General features: G+C 44.3%; 2 protein-coding genes across 2 annotated transcripts in view; both read left to right on the top strand.

Moving 5' to 3' along the window:
* Positions 1 to 6,357, top strand: part of LOC124039680 (serine/threonine-protein kinase 17A-like) — a 38,482-nt gene extending 32,125 nt beyond the window's left edge. The window contains exons 3-7 of the mRNA XM_046355901.1: positions 1,349 to 1,493; positions 2,412 to 2,538; positions 2,653 to 2,701; positions 2,936 to 3,115; positions 4,535 to 6,357. Of these exons, the coding sequence (XP_046211857.1) occupies positions 1,349 to 1,493; positions 2,412 to 2,538; positions 2,653 to 2,701; positions 2,936 to 3,115; positions 4,535 to 4,868 (835 nt within the window). The 3' untranslated portion in view covers positions 4,869 to 6,357. The remainder of the gene's footprint in view (positions 1 to 1,348; positions 1,494 to 2,411; positions 2,539 to 2,652; positions 2,702 to 2,935; positions 3,116 to 4,534) is intronic.
* Positions 6,358 to 7,858: 1,501 nt separating this feature from the next.
* Positions 7,859 to 17,162, top strand: part of LOC124039678 (vesicular, overexpressed in cancer, prosurvival protein 1-like) — a 103,050-nt gene continuing 93,746 nt past the window's right edge. Inside the window, exon 1 of the mRNA XM_046355900.1 lies at positions 7,859 to 8,038. Coding sequence (XP_046211856.1) covers positions 8,021 to 8,038 — 18 coding nt within the window. The 5' untranslated portion in view covers positions 7,859 to 8,020. The remainder of the gene's footprint in view (positions 8,039 to 17,162) is intronic.

Raw genomic sequence — 17,162 nt, 5'->3', positions numbered from 1 at the left:
ACAGGAGACCAGACCTAGCTGGAAGGCAGCTTACTCCCACCACCAGACAGGAGACCAGACCTAGCTGGAAGGCAGCTTACTCCCACCACCAGACAGGAGACCAGACCTAGCTGGAAGGCAGCATACCCACCACCACCAGACAGGAGACCAGACCTAGCTGGAAGGCAGTATAACCCCCACCACCAGACAGGAGACCAGACCTAGCTGGAAGGCAGCTTACTCCCACCACCAGACAGGAGACCAGACCTAGCTGGAAGGCAGCTTACCCACCACCACCAGACAGGAGACCAGACCTAGCTGGAAGGCAGCTTACTCCCACCACCAGACAGGAGACCAGACCTAGCTGGAAGGCAGCTTACTCCCACCACCAGACAGGAGACCAGACCTAGCTGGAAGGCAGCTTACTCCCACCACCAGACAGGAGACCAGACCTAGCTGGAAGGCAGCTTACCCACCACCACCAGACAGGAGACCAGACCTAGCTGGAAGGCAGCTTACCCACCACCACCAGACAGGAGACCAGACCTAGCTGGAAGGCAGCTTACCCACCACCAGACAGGAGACCAGACCTAGCTGGAAGGCAGCTTACCCACCACCAGACAGGAGACCAGACCTAGCTGGAAGGCAGCTTACCCACCACCACCAGACAGGAGACCAGACCTAGCTGGAAGGCAGCTTACTCCCACCACCAGACAGGAGACCAGACCTAGCTGGAAGGCAGCATACCCACCACCAGACAGGAGACCAGACCTAGCTGGAAGGCAGCTTACTCCCACCACCAGACAGGAGACCAGACCTAGCTGGAAGGCAGCATACCCACCACCACCAGACATGAGAAACACAGTGATCACAGTCATCAATCATTCAGTGTTTGGTCATTGAGGACAGGCTATCACAGACTCCCAAAGAATATAGCAAACCACTGGTTGAGGTTAATATGTTAGTGACAGAGAGAGAGTAGTGAATTGCAAAATGAAAGGTTTGAATGATTGTACTGATAAGATGTGTGGTTTTACATCCAATGCACACAGCATATAGCCAGCCTGTCAAATCTGAAAAGCAAGCAGCTTGTAAAATACTACTATTATGGTTTCAACTTGGTTGTGTGTTTGTATGGAAAAGATGAGAACTTTAACCGGTTGGTGTGTGTCCACAGTGCAGCAGGAGGAGAGATCTTTAACCAGTGTGTGTGTGTGTGTCCACAGTGCAGCAGGAGGAGAAATCTTTAACCAGTGTGTGTGTGTCCACAGTGCAGCAGGAGGAGAAATCTTTAACCAGTGTGTGTGTGTGTGCCCACAGTGCAGCAGGAGGAGAGATCTTTAACCAGTGTGTGTGTGTGTGTCCACAGTGCAGCAGGAGGAGAGATCTTTAACCAGTGTGTGGCGGAGCGGGACGAGGCCTTCAAAGAGGAGGACGTGAAGAGGTTGATGAGACAGATCCTGGAGGGAGTTTCTTTCCTCCACAGGAACAACATGGTGCACCTGGACCTCAAGGTCAGTCCCTGACCCCCTGCTACACGCTTTACCAACGTTCTTACATTTACATTACATTTAAGTTATTTAGCAGACGCTCTTATCCAGAGCGACTTACAAATTGGTGCATTCACCTTATGACATCCAGTGGAACAGCCACTTTACAATAGTGCATCTAAATATTTTAAGGGGGGGGGTGAGAAGGATTACTTTATCCTATCCTAGGTATTCCTTAAAGAGGTGGGGTTTCAGGTGTCTCCGGAAGGTGGTGATTGACTCCGCTGTCCTGGCGTCGTGAGGGAGTTTGTTCCACCATTGGGGAGCCAGAGCAGCGAACAGTTTTGACTGGGCTGAGCGGGAACTGTACTTCCTCAGTGGTAGGGAGGCGAGCAGGCCAGAGGTGGATGAACGCAGTGCCCTTATTTGGGTGTAGGGCCTGATCAGAGCCTGGAGGTACTGAGGTGCCGTTCCCCTCACAGCTCCGTAGGCAAGCACCATGGTCTTGTAGCGGATGCGAGCTTCAACTGGAAGCCAGTGGAGAGAGCGGAGGAGCGGGGTGACGTGAGAGAACTTGGGAAGGTTGAACACTAGACGGGCTGCGGCGTTCTGGATGAGTTGTAGGGGTTCTTGTTATATGCATGTGATCACATCGTCCACCTTGTGGTTAAAGGGATAGTGTGACATTTTGGCCATTTTCTTTCCTTCTGCTTACCCAGAGACGGATGAACTCGCAGATACCAATTTTTTTGGGAGGTATGCGTGCAGTTTGAAGGACGTTGCTAACTAGCTAAAAAGCTTAATTGCCAGAATGTTGCCCTATCCCTTTAAAGATGGAATCCAGCTTTAATATCGCTGTTTAGACGCAGTACCAAACACACGCAAGTTAGCCACACTGGACCTCCTCTGAGGCTGCCGTGTTTTTTTTTTCTTCCTCTCCAGCCCCAGAACATTCTGCTGACCAGCGATGCTCTTCTGGGGGACATCAAGATCGTGGACTTTGGTCTGTCCAGGATGGTGAGCAGCAGTCAGGAGCTCAGGGAGATCATGGGGACCCCGGAGTATGTGGGTAAGTAGTGCAGCACACGCCATTTTGTTATGGACATCATGGTCACTGCACTCAACATGTCCAAAATCTTTAAAGGGATAGTTCACCCAAATTAAATAGACAAATGTTTTGCAGCTCCAGAAATCCTGAATTACGAGCCGATTAGCACAGCGACAGATATGTGGTAAGTGGCATTTCACTGTGCTGTAACTCAGTGCAGCAGTACGTTGTATGGCTTGTGATTGAATTATCCAAAAGATTATTTGAAAAAGGGATAGAAAATGGAAAACTTCACACATGAAAGAGAACGGCACCGTTCCATTATGCACATGTAAAGTTCTGAGTTTATCTTAGAGAGAAAATGTGGAACTTATTTCCTGTGGCTGTCTAACCGTCTGTCACTGTAAATGGCTGACAGGAGTATTGGTGTGCTGACCTATGTGATGCTGACGGGCATATCTCCCTTCCTGGGAGAGGACAAGCAGGAGACATTCCTCAACATCTCCCAGATCAACATCAGCTACCAGGAGGAGGAGCTGGAGCATGTAGACCAGGCCGCCATCACCTTCATCAAAGCCCTGCTCATCAAAGAACCCCAGTGAGTAATGACTCTTTAAAGCCCTAAGAATGAATACAAATATAAATGCAACAATTTAAACATTTTTACTGAGTTACAGTTCAATTGAAATAAATACATTCTATGGCAACAGCTCTGGTGGACATTCCTGCAGTCAGCATGCCAATAGCAACACTTGAGACATCTGTGGCATTTTTGTGGCCTTTTATTGTCCCCAGCACAAGGTGCAGCTGTGTAATGATCATGGTGTTTAATCAACTTATTGATATGCCATGCCACACCTGTATTATCTTGGCAAATGAGGAATGCTCAGTAATAGGGATGTAAACAAACTTGTGTTCAAAATTCCGCTTTTTTGTGCTAATGGAACATTTCTAGGCTCTTTACACTTTTTTTTGTTGCATTTATATTTTTGTTCAGTGTACAGTGCATTCGGAAAGTATTCAGACCTCTTGACCTTTTCCACATTTTGTTACGTTACAGCCTTACTCTAAAATGGATTACATAAAAAAATCCTCCTCTCAATACCCCATAATGACAAAGCAAAAACATTTTTGGAAATTCATTGAAAATATAAAACAAAAATACCTTATTTACGTAAGTATTCAGACCCGTTGCTATGAGACTCGAGATTGAGCTCAAGTGCATCCTGTTTCCATTGATCATCCTTGAGGTGTTTCTACAACTTGATTGGATTCCACCTGCGGTACATTCAGTTGATTGGACATGATTTGGAAAGGCACACACCTGTCTATATAAGGTCCCACAGTTGACAGTGCATGTCAGAGCAAAAACCAAGCCATGGTGTCGAAGGAATTGTTCGTAGAGCTCCGAGACAGGATTGTTTTGAGGCACAGATCTGGGGAAGGGTACTAAAAAAAGTCTGCTGCATTGAAGGTCCCCAAGAACACAGTGGCCTCCATCATTCTTAAATGGAAGAAGTTTGGAGCCACCAAGACACTTCATAGAGCTGGCAGCCCGGCCAAACTGAGCAATCGGGGGAGAAGGGCCTTGGTAAGGGAGGTGTTCAAGAACCCCATGGTCAATCTGAAAGAGCTCCAGAGTTCCTCTGTGGAGATGGTTGTCCTTCTGGAAGGTTCTCCCATCTCGGCAGCACTCCACCAATCAAGCCTTTATGGTTGTGGCCAGACGGAAGCCACTCCTCAGTAAAAGGCACATGACAGCCCGCTTAGAATTTTCCAAAATTTTCCAAAAGGCACCTAAAGACTTTTAAAATAAGGCTGTAACATAACATTTAGAACGAGGGGTCTAAATGCTTTCCGAAGGCACTGTATATATGTCATAAAATAGGTGCCTTGGGCATTCAAACCCACAGCCTTGGCATTGCATGTACCATGCTTGCTGAAACCCACCAAGCCAGCGAAGAAGGTGGATATTCCCATTGATTCCCTGGCCTCAAACTCTCCTTTCTCCCAACAGGAACCGTGCCACAGCAGAAGAGTGCCTGCAGCACCAGTGGCTCCAGCCAAAAGAGAAAAAGGAGGCCGAGGCGACAACAGCGGTGAAAGAGACTATCAGCCCAACCAAGTGCCCCTCGGAGCCAGCCAGCCCTGAGAGCCCCATCAGGGAAGAGGAGAAGGAAGGGCCTGTAACAGAGGAGCTGGTCGTGGTGGCAGCTTACACACTGGGCCAGTGTCGCCAGTCAACGGACAAGGAGGTCATAAACCCCGACCAAAAGGCTATCTCCAAGCGCTTCAAGTTCGAGGAGCCCTTTAGTGCCCTCCAAGAGGTCCCTGGGGAGTTCATATACTAAAGGACACACACACACACACACACACACACACACACACACACACACACACACACACACACACACACACACACACACACACACACACACACACACACACACACACACACACACACACATACATCTCAACCTTTACACAAGGGGTCTTCCTTTCGGTCCTGGAGAGGTACTGGTTGTGTTGGGTCTCCCTCCTGCCGTTCACTAACACACCAGCTAATTCAGCCGATCACAGCCCTAATCGGTTGGTTAGTAAAATCAGGTACATTAATGATGGCTCGGAGCGAAAGCCTTCACCACCCAGTAGCTCGCCAGGAACCATAGTGGAGAACGCCTGCTCTTACATTTAGGTGAAAGCGGTACAAAATGTCGCACTTACAAACCAGAATAAATGACACTTTTTAACCCACCTCATGGTCAGAACTCGTAAGCCAAACTCTTTATTTTTTATTTGATTTTTTTTCCTGTTGATTTTTGTCTTATGTTGATGCTGCTTTACTATACATGGGGAATCGTTACTCCAGACTAAGGCCTAGATTCAGTCAGATCAAGCGTTAACCCATATCCGACACCCGCAGAGCTGATGTTTTGGCGGTGTCGGAAGTGGAACTGCGTTGGAGCTGTCAAATCAGAGCTGCTCTTGTGATCATTGTCACGAAACCACAGCCATCCCACTTGCATTAAAGTTCAGGACGAGAAAGTGTAGGCGATATAGAAATAATGACGCTCGAATGGAAAATCAATGAGCAAAATAATGAGGATTTCTATCCGCCTAATCGAAGTGTAGATTACGTCTCACATTCCAGTGTTCGAACTTGTAAACAAGGCTGCATGGGATTTCTCTCAATGTGACTCTGTGCAGCCAATGGCGATGTGCGCGTTAGGTATAATGCCGGGATCCGTTGTGGATTTGACAGCTCAAAGGCGGTTCCACCTCCGACAATGTCAAAACATGTGGGTTTCGGCCGATCTGATTGAATCTGGCCCTAAGCCTTGTTGTGATACTTTGTTTGGTTTTTGTTTTCTTCTTCTTTGGTGCCATGCTTGGAGAATTAGCAATAACTCGGGCCATAAATGCAATTGCATCTTTTTTTTTCCCTTCAGTTTTTTGTCCATGTTTCGTCAGGCCATCTCTTTTCTTAAGGTGTTTTGTTTAAGGTTATAGATATCCTGTAAAATGGGAACGGGGGGAGAGAGAGGGTTAATTCTATGTATGTGAAACAAACATTCTGTTGCTTTGGGAGTGTATCTCTAAATAATACTGTTTAAAAAGCCCTTGCACACGTTTGACCCAGAACTGGGAACATCCCATGGGTTTCAATCTCTTCGGCAATAATTGCAAATAATTTACTTGTTTTTGCAGACGGCGCTTGTTTTTCTTTCCTAACTCCCAATAGTAATTACTGTATATCAAACGAGAGGTTCCTTATTATGGGAACAAATTTGTACATGAATGTCCTGATACTGTAAATAAAGATAAGTCTCTAAAAACCTTTTTTGAGTATGATTTGGTTTTTGTGTTGTGGCCTTGAATGAAGACATTTATTTCAGAGGAGATGACGTGTGTGTGTGTGTGTGTGTGTGTGTGTGTGTGTGTGTGTGTGTGTGTGTGTGTGTGTGTGTGTGTGTGTGTGTGTGTGTGTGTGTGTGTGTGTGTGTGTGTGTGTGTGTGTGTGTGTGTGTGTGTGTGTGTGTGATACATCTGCGTGGACACACTGGCAACTGTGTCTGCTGGGTGGGGGTGAGGGAAAGGGCAGGCTATTTGCCAAGCATCAGTGTGATGCCCCTCAGTCGAGGTCATAATGCACATAAAACCTAGCGGCCAAACAGAGAAACGGTTCTAATCGTTTTTCCACTAGTCATTATTCCCATAGAGGATTTTAGAAACACGTAAAAATATGGGCTGTGTTTCGTGTAGTCTTACCCTGGCTTGACATGCTAATTAGCATAAAAGTAGAAATCATGGAAGACAACTAAATCCCTGCTAGCTCCTGCACGTCATTTCTAGCTGATACCTTTGCTAGCAGGTATTGTATCAATTTAAAATTTACACAAGACCGTTTACAGAATTGTCCATTTTAAAGAAATGTAGCCAATATATACATTCATACAATTAGTTAACATTCAATAGTTAATCCAGAGTTCTGACCTTTGCCTCGATTTGGCAGTCTCATCCAGATCATCATGACAGTGGACGATTTGAAGGGGTGGCAGGTAACCTAGTGGTTACAGCGTTGGGCCAGTAACCGAAAGGTTGCTGGATCGAATCCCCGAGCTGACAAGGCAGTTAACCCACTGTTCCCAAGTAGGCTGTCATTGTAAATAAGAATTTGTTCTTAACTGACTTGCCTAGTTAAATAAAGGTTAAATTAAAATAAGAATAGCCACATTAGCAGATGATTAGCATTTCATTTTTGTGGGGTAAATACAGGTGAATGAATATATTGATAAAAGTCACCTTGTCCTAGAGAGATTTACACGGTTGTCAAAACGTCACACCAGGTTTTCTGGGTATTACAACTCATACTGTGGCACTCGATTAGCCTTTCATATACAGCAGTTAAGTAGACTTCTCTGGCCTTGTCAGTCCTCTCCTCTTTCTCTCCACTTCTGGCGAGGGTTGGCTTTCCAGTGGGTGTTCTCTTTACTTCCACCCTCCAAGACCATTCTCTTAATGAAGAAGTTATTGAGCCAGCAATTTGTTTACAACCAGTAGTTCCTCAGTCCATTGAGGAACTCATGCCTTTGGGTCTGGGTGGAGAATGATACATTATATTTGTCAGGAACGCAATAAGGAAGGGATCTATTCACTGTTTTCTGCCAAATGACCGCTAAATGACCATGTTGGCTCACAAGTCTGAGACCTGGCTACACATGAGCTGTTCAAATTCCTTAAAAGGGCATCTTTCCTCCCTTCCTTGAAGTAATCGCTGATGACACATGATTGTACAGGTGAACGCAAGGCCTTCACCTCATGGCATTCACCTGTCCAGCCATTTCTAATGAGTAATTACTTAAAGGAATGAAAGAAGGATGCACTGTAGCCGCCAGACTTGTTTGACACGATATACAACTTGATAGATTGGAGGCTATTTCTTTGGGAGGAAGATATTCACTCCAGCCTGATGTTGCCAGTCTGAGGGAGGTGATTAACAACTATGGAACACAGCTCTGTGGTGAGTGCAATGAAATAATATATGACTATATGAGCCTTCTTATTTGGTCTGGTTGTAAAGTGTGGTCTAGCTTCTTGAAATATGCCTATACCAAGTATATGGTTATTTGTAATGACTTTATTGGCCTATAATATTGTAGCCTACTATTTAGAAATGTCGGCCTACTATGAAATAGCAAAAACTGGCGCTCAAATCAAAACATAAAATATTTAGACGTGCCAAATGAGACATCTCAACTAACTTGTCAGAGAAATGTTGCAGTTGAGTTTCTACCAGGCCTGTTGTGTTAATTGAGATTTACATGTCTAAATATTTCAAAGATGGTATACTTATTTAAATTCACCAGGTGTTGAGCGTCTTAATTGATGTTTCCAGAGGATTAGAAGTACTGACTGACTGGAAAGCGTTTAATGACAAATGGGTAGTATAATTAGTTTAATCATGTTGTTAATCAAAGTTGTTGTTTGATTTCACTATGGAGGTGCTAACTTATTTGAGCCTAAACATTTTTGACAACGCATGGTGGCAGTCCTACCTCATTAGGCCTATTCAACACAGTTCGTCTCAAAGTTAACCCATCCCTCAAACTCCATTATCATGTGCTGTAGACCTACTGTATATTTAGCTGATGCATAATATTAAGCCTAGTTCTAAACTTCAACGTCAATTCAGGGGTCAGCCAATCACTGTTGTAATTCAGTGTGGGGATTTCTCTTGTTGTGCCAGAGCAGTGTGTATTATGCATCTCTCATTATAACCATACAGAGGGGACTGGTGAGGTCAGAAATACACCTGTCCAAATGCTGTCGTTAATGAAGCATAGCACCAATTACACAATGAACATGGAGCAGAATAATTGTCGTGACCGACGGCCTGACGAGCTTCCCCCCCCCCCAACGGCTATAGTCTACGTTCGAAGACACGCACCCCCATATTAACTGTCTCTCTGGCTGCCGTTCCAGTTCATTTTGAGTAACTGATGCATGTTGATGGGAAGTATGGCAGGGCTGTCAAGTAGTTCACATTCAGAGAACAGGTTGGTGCTGTATTCTGTAATTGACTAGGTTCATCTGCACTGATGTGGAAGAATATGGAAGAAAGCAATCTGGTGCGTCACTATTTGTAGGTTTTGTAGCAGAGGTGGTTCGCTGAACTAACCTTGTAACCTTGCCTGAGACCCGAAGACTTGTGTTAGCTCCCCTGAAAAAAATCCCCAGGCTTTCGCTCAGTTGGTTGACACTGTCTTGAGGTGCACAGACGGACCAGGTTCAAACCCAGTTGGTCAAAGTTTTACAGTTCTTTCACATCAGTGTGGATGAAGGCAAGGAAACAAGTAGAGGGATCATCTTTAGGCTACTGAGATTGCTGACATTTCACCTGAACAATTATTTTTCAATGTCACTGAAAATATTGTCCTGTAGAGGGCAGCATAGCCTATCACAATGTTCAGACTGTATCTATCCTATGTCTGCAGTGTCTATTGTCTGAGGCCAATAGCACAGGCTTACAGAAGGAAATTGTGTGGGTGGGTTGTGATATTTACATTGAAATATAGTACATTTTCTTGGAAACTGGTGGAAAAGGCTTTCATTGCAAGGGGAAAGTATGTGACATGTAATCACTGTGGAAAGAACTGGCTAGGACAGGTTCTACTAAAACCAATCTGTCCTTGTCATTGGACCTGGAAATGACTAGTAGAAAACACTATAGGACTACTAATCGAAAACCCTCTAGAAATAGAACCAAATGATGGGTCATCACTATTATCAATCAGTAGCTGGCATGTATTTCCTTCCTTTGCTTTTCGATTGGACTTTAAGTTTTCCATGTCTCTGTGCCAGCTCTTTGCAGATTTTAGTGAAGTGGCTCCATGATATGGCCAAGCTCTCTGGTAACAACACATTGACTGAGAGTTATAACCCATAACTACCAAATCATTGTTATTCGGTCGGGATAACAAGTGAAATGGGAGACAATGAAAGATTGAAGGGAGTGCTTTCTCTGTGCTCTCTCTCTAGTCCTGTTTTTCCCATTAGCACTGTCTGTGTTGATGCTCCTGCAATTCAATCACCCAACCAAATTAAAATTGCAGCAAACCACCGAGTCCATTTCAATGGGCAGAACTCAGTTCTTTCTCTCCGTCTTCCAAATGCAGCACCGGTTTTCTAAGTAAACAATTCTTCAAAACAACACCACAGCCCTTTTAGTTCACATTTAATCAATTATTTATTTAACTAGGCAAGTCAGTTAAGAATACATTCTTATTTACAATGACGGCCTACTCTGGCCGTACCCTAACGACTCAGGGCCAATTGTGCGCCGCCCTATGGGACTCCCAATCACAGCCGGTTGTGATACAGCCTGGAATCGAACCAGGGTCTGTAATGACGCCTTTAGCACTGAGATGCAGTGCCTTAGACCGCTGCACCACGGGAGCCCTATTACACAATTAAATGTGTCCAAATGCATTAAGCCATCTGTTATTATTGTTGTTGATATCCCTTCTTGATATCCCAGGGTTTTGTTCATTTGACTTTGTCAGGGCCGGCTCCAGGCATAAGCGACATAAGTGGTCGCATAGGGCCCCCAGCTGCTAGGGAGTTAATAACATGGCTAACTTCGCTAGCTAACATACATTTTGAGAAAACAAATTATATTAAGCAGCTAGCTAGCGTTAACAACATTTAGTCATCAATGATACTGAGCGATAGCTAACAAACAATGTAACAAAAGTGTAATTTTGGATTTGAAAAATACTCCAGGCTTTGCATTTCAGGAATTACAGTAGAAAGTACCCCTGGTGCACTCTTCAATTATTTAACCATTTAAACAATATGTTTTTTATTAAGAAAACAGTTTTTCCCACTTCCCTCATTGACTTTCATGTGTTTCAAACATGAGCTTGTCAGAGGTGTCGGACTAGATGACAATTGTTATCGATTGGAGTGCAGCAATTGGTTGTTCAAAAATCTGGGGAGGGGCTTAGTGAAGGGTCAATTAGCTGACTATTAGCCATGTACATTTTTAGATTGGTAGTTAGTTTAACCAGCTATCTAAACTTGTAATATTCATAGTCGAATAAAGACCATGCACGGAGGGCAGTTACCCAGGGGCCCTGGCCTCCAGTGGGCCCCCATTGATTTTATAAGTGATTCTCACTCAGACATCATATTAACATGGCATAAATCATGTCAAAGTGTGTAGAATTGCAGGAAATTGGCTTTAAAACTGCAAAAGCTTCTATCTACCCGATGGCAAAGTGATTAGAATTGCAGGAAGTTGGCTGTACGTAGAATGTATACACACATGACTGTAAGTCGCTTTGGATAAAAGCGTCTGCTAAATGACATATATATAAAACGGCACATTTTTTCTCATTGCTCCATGGCCAAATGAGTAGACTTGCATTACATTTGTTTTAAAATTGCAACATTTTATCTCCGCTCCATGGCAAAAATATTCAGAATTGACAGAAATGAACTTGTGTATGTCAAGAGGGGGGCTACAAATGTTTTGCCGCGAGGTGGGGGGCCCCAACCAAATCTCACTTAGGGCCCCCAAAAGACTAGAGCCGGCCCTAGACAACATAGTTTGCAGGGAAAACTATCTTGACTTGCACCAGATTCATAAAGGCCCTATTTGCATTATAAGAATAGCCTTTGGCTTACTTCGAAACCCCTTCAGCATATAAAAGAGGGCTAAGACAAGAGAAGGCAGTGGTCTGATGTCTTTAGTATAGTTCTTAGTCTGACCTAGTGTTCATGGCAGCCACTGTTGTTGTGTTCCAGTGTCTTAAGGAGTCTGTCCCAAAAAATCAGTCTTCACTCTGTGTCCCCATACTCTAGTATGGCTGGGTTCCAATTCTGCTTTCATCATCATAAATGCAGCAATACATTATATGCCTGTGTGTTTTCCTCTCTACTTTACAATTTCTTACCCATTGCCATGACAACTAGAGATATCACACTGAAAGGTCTGAAACAGTCTGCCTCGTGCTACATTCTCCAGACTGTTTAGTTCCACATGCTGGTGAATCGAACTGGTGTTGCACAATGGCAGGACTGCGGGAGGTCCCTGGTTGTACCCCACAGAGTTGACTACACAACTCAGCCTGTCGCCTTTGATACAACTAGGGGGCCTCATCACTGGCTCAATGGGGGGATAATTGTTGCCTTTGAGGCTGACTGTCTGCATTCAGTGCTGTAGCAAGGCGGACCAGAAGGCAGGAACTTTCTTTCCACGGCGGCACAAGCTATCTCGTACCCTCGCCACAGATGATACTCAGATTGAGGGTATCCTAAAATGTGCACCGTACCATACCACTGGCCAGAAGACAGACTACAGATAGGATATGTCATGTACTGTAATAAGATAGAGTAACATCACTCACGGTAGGATGATGTGACACAGAGAATTAAGCAAACTGTACAAAGTGAAGGGAGTCAGGACTTCTCCCCCAATTACATTAGGATGTTTGACTGAATTAATGTCATTTGGAGCAAATGATGAGACTGAAATTGAATTTGTAGATTCTCGCTGCTGACTCATTGGTGAGTTTGGCCCACTGTTTCAGACTGGGCTCAGCTCAAAGTTCATTTTGAGCTGTTTATGGTTCCCTTATACTCACTTCCCAGATGTCAACCTCCCAACATCAAATATGACCCCACTACCAAAAGTCTCTTCACCTCTACTGGGGAAAAGTCAGATCTACTCCTGGCTAGGCCAATCAACTGACCAGATTTGACTCAGGATTTATTTCTGGAATAGATGGATTTTGGACTATTATAGAAAATAAATTGTCCTCGGGGCCCATTGCTGCATGAGGAGCATAGGCCACCAATGAGGATCAACCTCTCCAGTGAACTATAATTTGAGCAGTCATTTGCCATTACAGGAGAAGCTGATGTTCCTGTATCTAAAAATGTCTACTTGGTACATATTGGCATGTGACGTTAAACTGTACAAGGTTAATGTCTGGAGGTAGATCAAGGGGTGGGTGGAGGGGGATTTATATTCTAACAAATGGGCTAAGGGCCAATGTACACAAGCAACACCCGCCTCCAAGCAATGTCCAGGACCCCTGGGGTTAATCAGGGCTTAGTTTGATGGTTGTGTTTGTGTACTTTTTAAGATGACCCTTATTAGCAAATATTTCCTATGATGGTTATGGCTGTCAGACTCAATCTAGCATGATCCACGTGTTAGTCTCTTGACAGACATTTAATATTTGGTTATGGATTCTTAGATTATACCCATGCAAACCCAGTCAGTGGGAGATTTGAGCAAAGTTTTGAGTTTTGCACATTTCACGTTAGGATGCATGCCTTTTGTGATAATTCCGAGGTTGGAGGTTTTCTAGGGCGAGGTCGAGGTCTTGTTCTAGCCTGTAATTGGTTGTGTGACAGCAGGAGCACAGCGACGGGTACGGAGGAAGGCTGCTATCGCTCATTTTCATCCCATTGCAGCCCTGCAGGTAGTCCCCAAGTTGCCTGGCAATATTAGAGAGACAGAGAACACGCCTGACTCCCTGGAGTGAATGGATACAGTGATACTGATCTAATACGATGGGGCTGTGTGGAATGATGCTATCGAACACAGGGGGATGATTGGGAAATGTGAGGGTAACGTGGTGAGTGGATATCTAATCCCCCTGCCTCTGTTTCCTCGTTGTTATAGCAAGTGACATCTTTTCTATGCCCTGTATATCACATGCTTATCCTGTGCTATGTTCCTCCACACTATCCTAACGATGGGGTTAGGTGTAGTTGGCTATGTTGACAACAGAGCAACAGCGACACTATAGCCTACCCCCCCCATTATTTATCGACACAAATCTATAGGATGGATGTTGTCATTAGCTAGTTTTCTGCGGCTAATGTCGATATCCTTTGTCCCTGCTCTTCCACTGACCTTTCCTGGTCAATAACCCAATTTCACCAACTCCTCAACAAATAGTAGCCTGATTTCACCACATTGTACAGAGTGTAGACTTCAGTGTTTATCTCATGGGACTTCTCCGACCGATGTGTTCATTATAATGGATCGTCCTTATTCGTAGGGTACAAAAGCTTCTGTATAACAAGCCTTTAAGGAAGGGCTTCCATCAAAGGCTAACACAGCAGAAATCTTTCTCTCTCTACCCCTATCCTTCCCTTCGTCCCCTGCTGCAACCCCCCCCCCCTTCCAAATCATTTATAAAGACAACTCTCGTTCCATAATGAGAGTCTAAGGCCACAATGCTCTCTCCTCTTTATTAAGGCATCCCTCCACGGTAACTGTTGATAAGCAGGCACACTTTTCCACACCACTGTGATTTCCTCCTGCTGTATGGAGGAGGCTCGGATCCCAGGCTATGCAGCATGGGTGCTGGATCTGAGCACGGTTTACTCTCACCGCCAGGAGGGAGAGGAACGACCGTCTCCTCAAATGAGATGATCAGCTCTGAGCGGGGATCCAGAAAGATAAGGGGTTTAGGGCACTGCGAGGATTTGTGTCGATTTCGCTAGATTTGAATGCGTGTCTGAGTCTAAGTCTCTCCCAGTCAATATTAGTCTCCGAAGACATGTTTAAACCGCAGCTTCAATGGTGAATCTTATAGAACCCACTGATTGCAGATGTAATTAGTTATATTCATTTCATAATTCAAAGGTTATAGAATGACTCCATTTCAAGCACTGGATTTAAGATAATTTATTCTGACTTTAGTCTGGCTTTGCACGGTGTTAATGAGAATAAGATGCACTGATGCCAAGACTTTGCCATAGGAGAAAGCTTGGGAAAAGCATTGCAAAAAATAAATGTTTTAAATGCAGCGTCTGTTTGTAAGACCTGGCAGTAGGTAGCATCTATAATTCAGTAAGACAAGACGGAGACCAGTGTTCTCAAAATTGCTTGACTGACAAAGTTCACTTTGAGGCCAAATCGCTCTCCTGTATTGGAGGATGCCACAGCTTTCCATCTAAAATCACAAGTTATTACATGAGTTTTTAGGCTAGAACAAATCCTATGTGAGAAGCTTCTAGATTCTTTCCGAATTGCTCCTTGCATAGATACCCAGAGCTTGATTGTTACTGTCCAAATGTGGATGGGTCATCACATTGTAGAAGAACTTAATCCATTTAAGAATTTAAACGGATGAATTGAAAAAATGTAGAGGTTTTCATGTTACGTAAAAACAAATCTGCTTACAAATTCTGATTGTCCTGGCAGAAAATGTATGACCCAATTCATGATATCCAGACTCTGATTGTGTGGGAAGACAACGTGAGCACAATTTTTACTATCCTCTTTGAGGTGGAGAAATGGTGGAGTGTGTTGTACATGTCAAGAAAAGCTCAAGCTTTCGCTCTGGAATATAGCAGCAAACATATTGCAAATGGCTGCAGAGATGCCCTTCACTGGTTTCAGAACTCACGAGGGCCATTAAATGGCATTAATGCAGCCCGATTCCAGACAGCAATTGTACAATAAGTAACAATTACCACATGACAGTATAACGAGAGACGGAAACTGATGTGGGAAAAAAGGGTTGGAGCTGTATGCAGTCTAAGTACTTTGACAGGGAATCTGTCAAGCCACTCTTTAGACTTGCAGGTCATCATTCTCCTATTTTGGCATTTACGGTTTCCAAATGAGCATGCCGGTTGTCCTGCTAGTTGATTTGAATGTGTTTGTGTTGCAAGGCTTTTATTGCTCACCGCAAGTGGTCCTGTCAAAAAAGGCACTGATTATGCGCTGTATATTAGGCTGTAGGCCTCCACCTGTCACGTTTGTCATATGAATCGGACCAAAGTGCAGCGTGGTATGCGTACATTATTATATTAAGAATGAACACTGAACAAACTAACCAAAATGACACTATACAAATGAGTGCTGACAGGCAACTACACATAGACAAGAACCCACGAACACAAAAGGGAAAATGGCTACCTAAATATGATCCCCAATCAGAGACAACGATAAACAGCTGCCTCTGATTGGGAACCATATCAGGCCACCATAGACATACAAATACCTAGACCTACAAAACCCCTAGACACACAAAGACCCTAGACAATGCAAAAACTAGCATACCCACCCTCGTCACACCCTGACCTAACCAAAATATAAAGAAAACAGAGATATCTAAGGTCAGAGCGTGACAACACCATACCAAATCACATTTTATTTGTCACATGCACCAAATACAACAGGTGTAAACCTTACAGTGAATGCTTACTTACAAGCACTTAACCAACAATGCAGATATAAGAAAAATAAGTGTTAAGTAAAACAATTGATAAGTAAAAAAAATTGAAAATAAAAGTAACAAATAATTAAACAGCAGTAGTAAAATAACAAGCGAGGCGATATACAGGGGGTACCGGTACAGAGTCAATGTGCAGGGGGCACCGGTTAGACAAGGTAATTGAGGTAATATGTAGTTAGAGTTAAAGTGACTATGCATAGATAATAGAGTAGCAGCAGCGTAAAAGAGGGGTCTGGGTAGCCCTTTGATTAGCTGTTCAGGAGTCATATGGCTCGAGGATAGAAGCTGCTAAGAAGTCTTTTGGACCAAGACTTGGCGCTCCGGCACCGCTTGCCGTGCAGTAGCAGAGAGAACAGGGTGACTGAAGTCTTTGACAATATTTAGCGCCTTCCTCTGACACCTCCCGGTATAGAGGTCCTGGATGGCAGGAAGCTTGGCCCCAGTGATGTCCTGGGCCATACGCACTACCCTCTCTAGTGCCTTGCGGTCGAAAGTCGAGCTGTTGCCATACCAGGCAGTGATGCAACCCGTCAGGATACTCTCAATGGTGCAGCTGAAGAACCTTTTGAGGATCTGAGGACCCATGCCAAATCTTGTCAATCTCCCGAGGGGGAATAGGCTTTGTTGTGTCCTCTTCACGACTGTCTTAGTGTGTTTGGACCATGATAGTTTGTCGATGAGAATGGGGGTGTGCTCGGTCCTCCTTTTCCTGTAGTCCACAATCATCTCCTTTGTCTTGATCACATTGAGGGAGAGGTTGTTGTCCTGGCACCACACTGTCAGGTCTCTGACCTCCTCCCTATAGGCTGTCTCATTGTTGTTGTTGATCAGGCCTACCACTGTTGGGTCATCAGAAAACTTGATGATGATGTTGGA

The sequence above is a fragment of the Oncorhynchus gorbuscha genome, linkage group LG07 (genome assembly GCF_021184085.1).
Source record: "Oncorhynchus gorbuscha isolate QuinsamMale2020 ecotype Even-year linkage group LG07, OgorEven_v1.0, whole genome shotgun sequence".
Taxonomy (NCBI): domain Eukaryota; kingdom Metazoa; phylum Chordata; class Actinopteri; order Salmoniformes; family Salmonidae; genus Oncorhynchus; species Oncorhynchus gorbuscha.
This window is presented reverse-complemented; position numbering and strand designations above follow the sequence as displayed.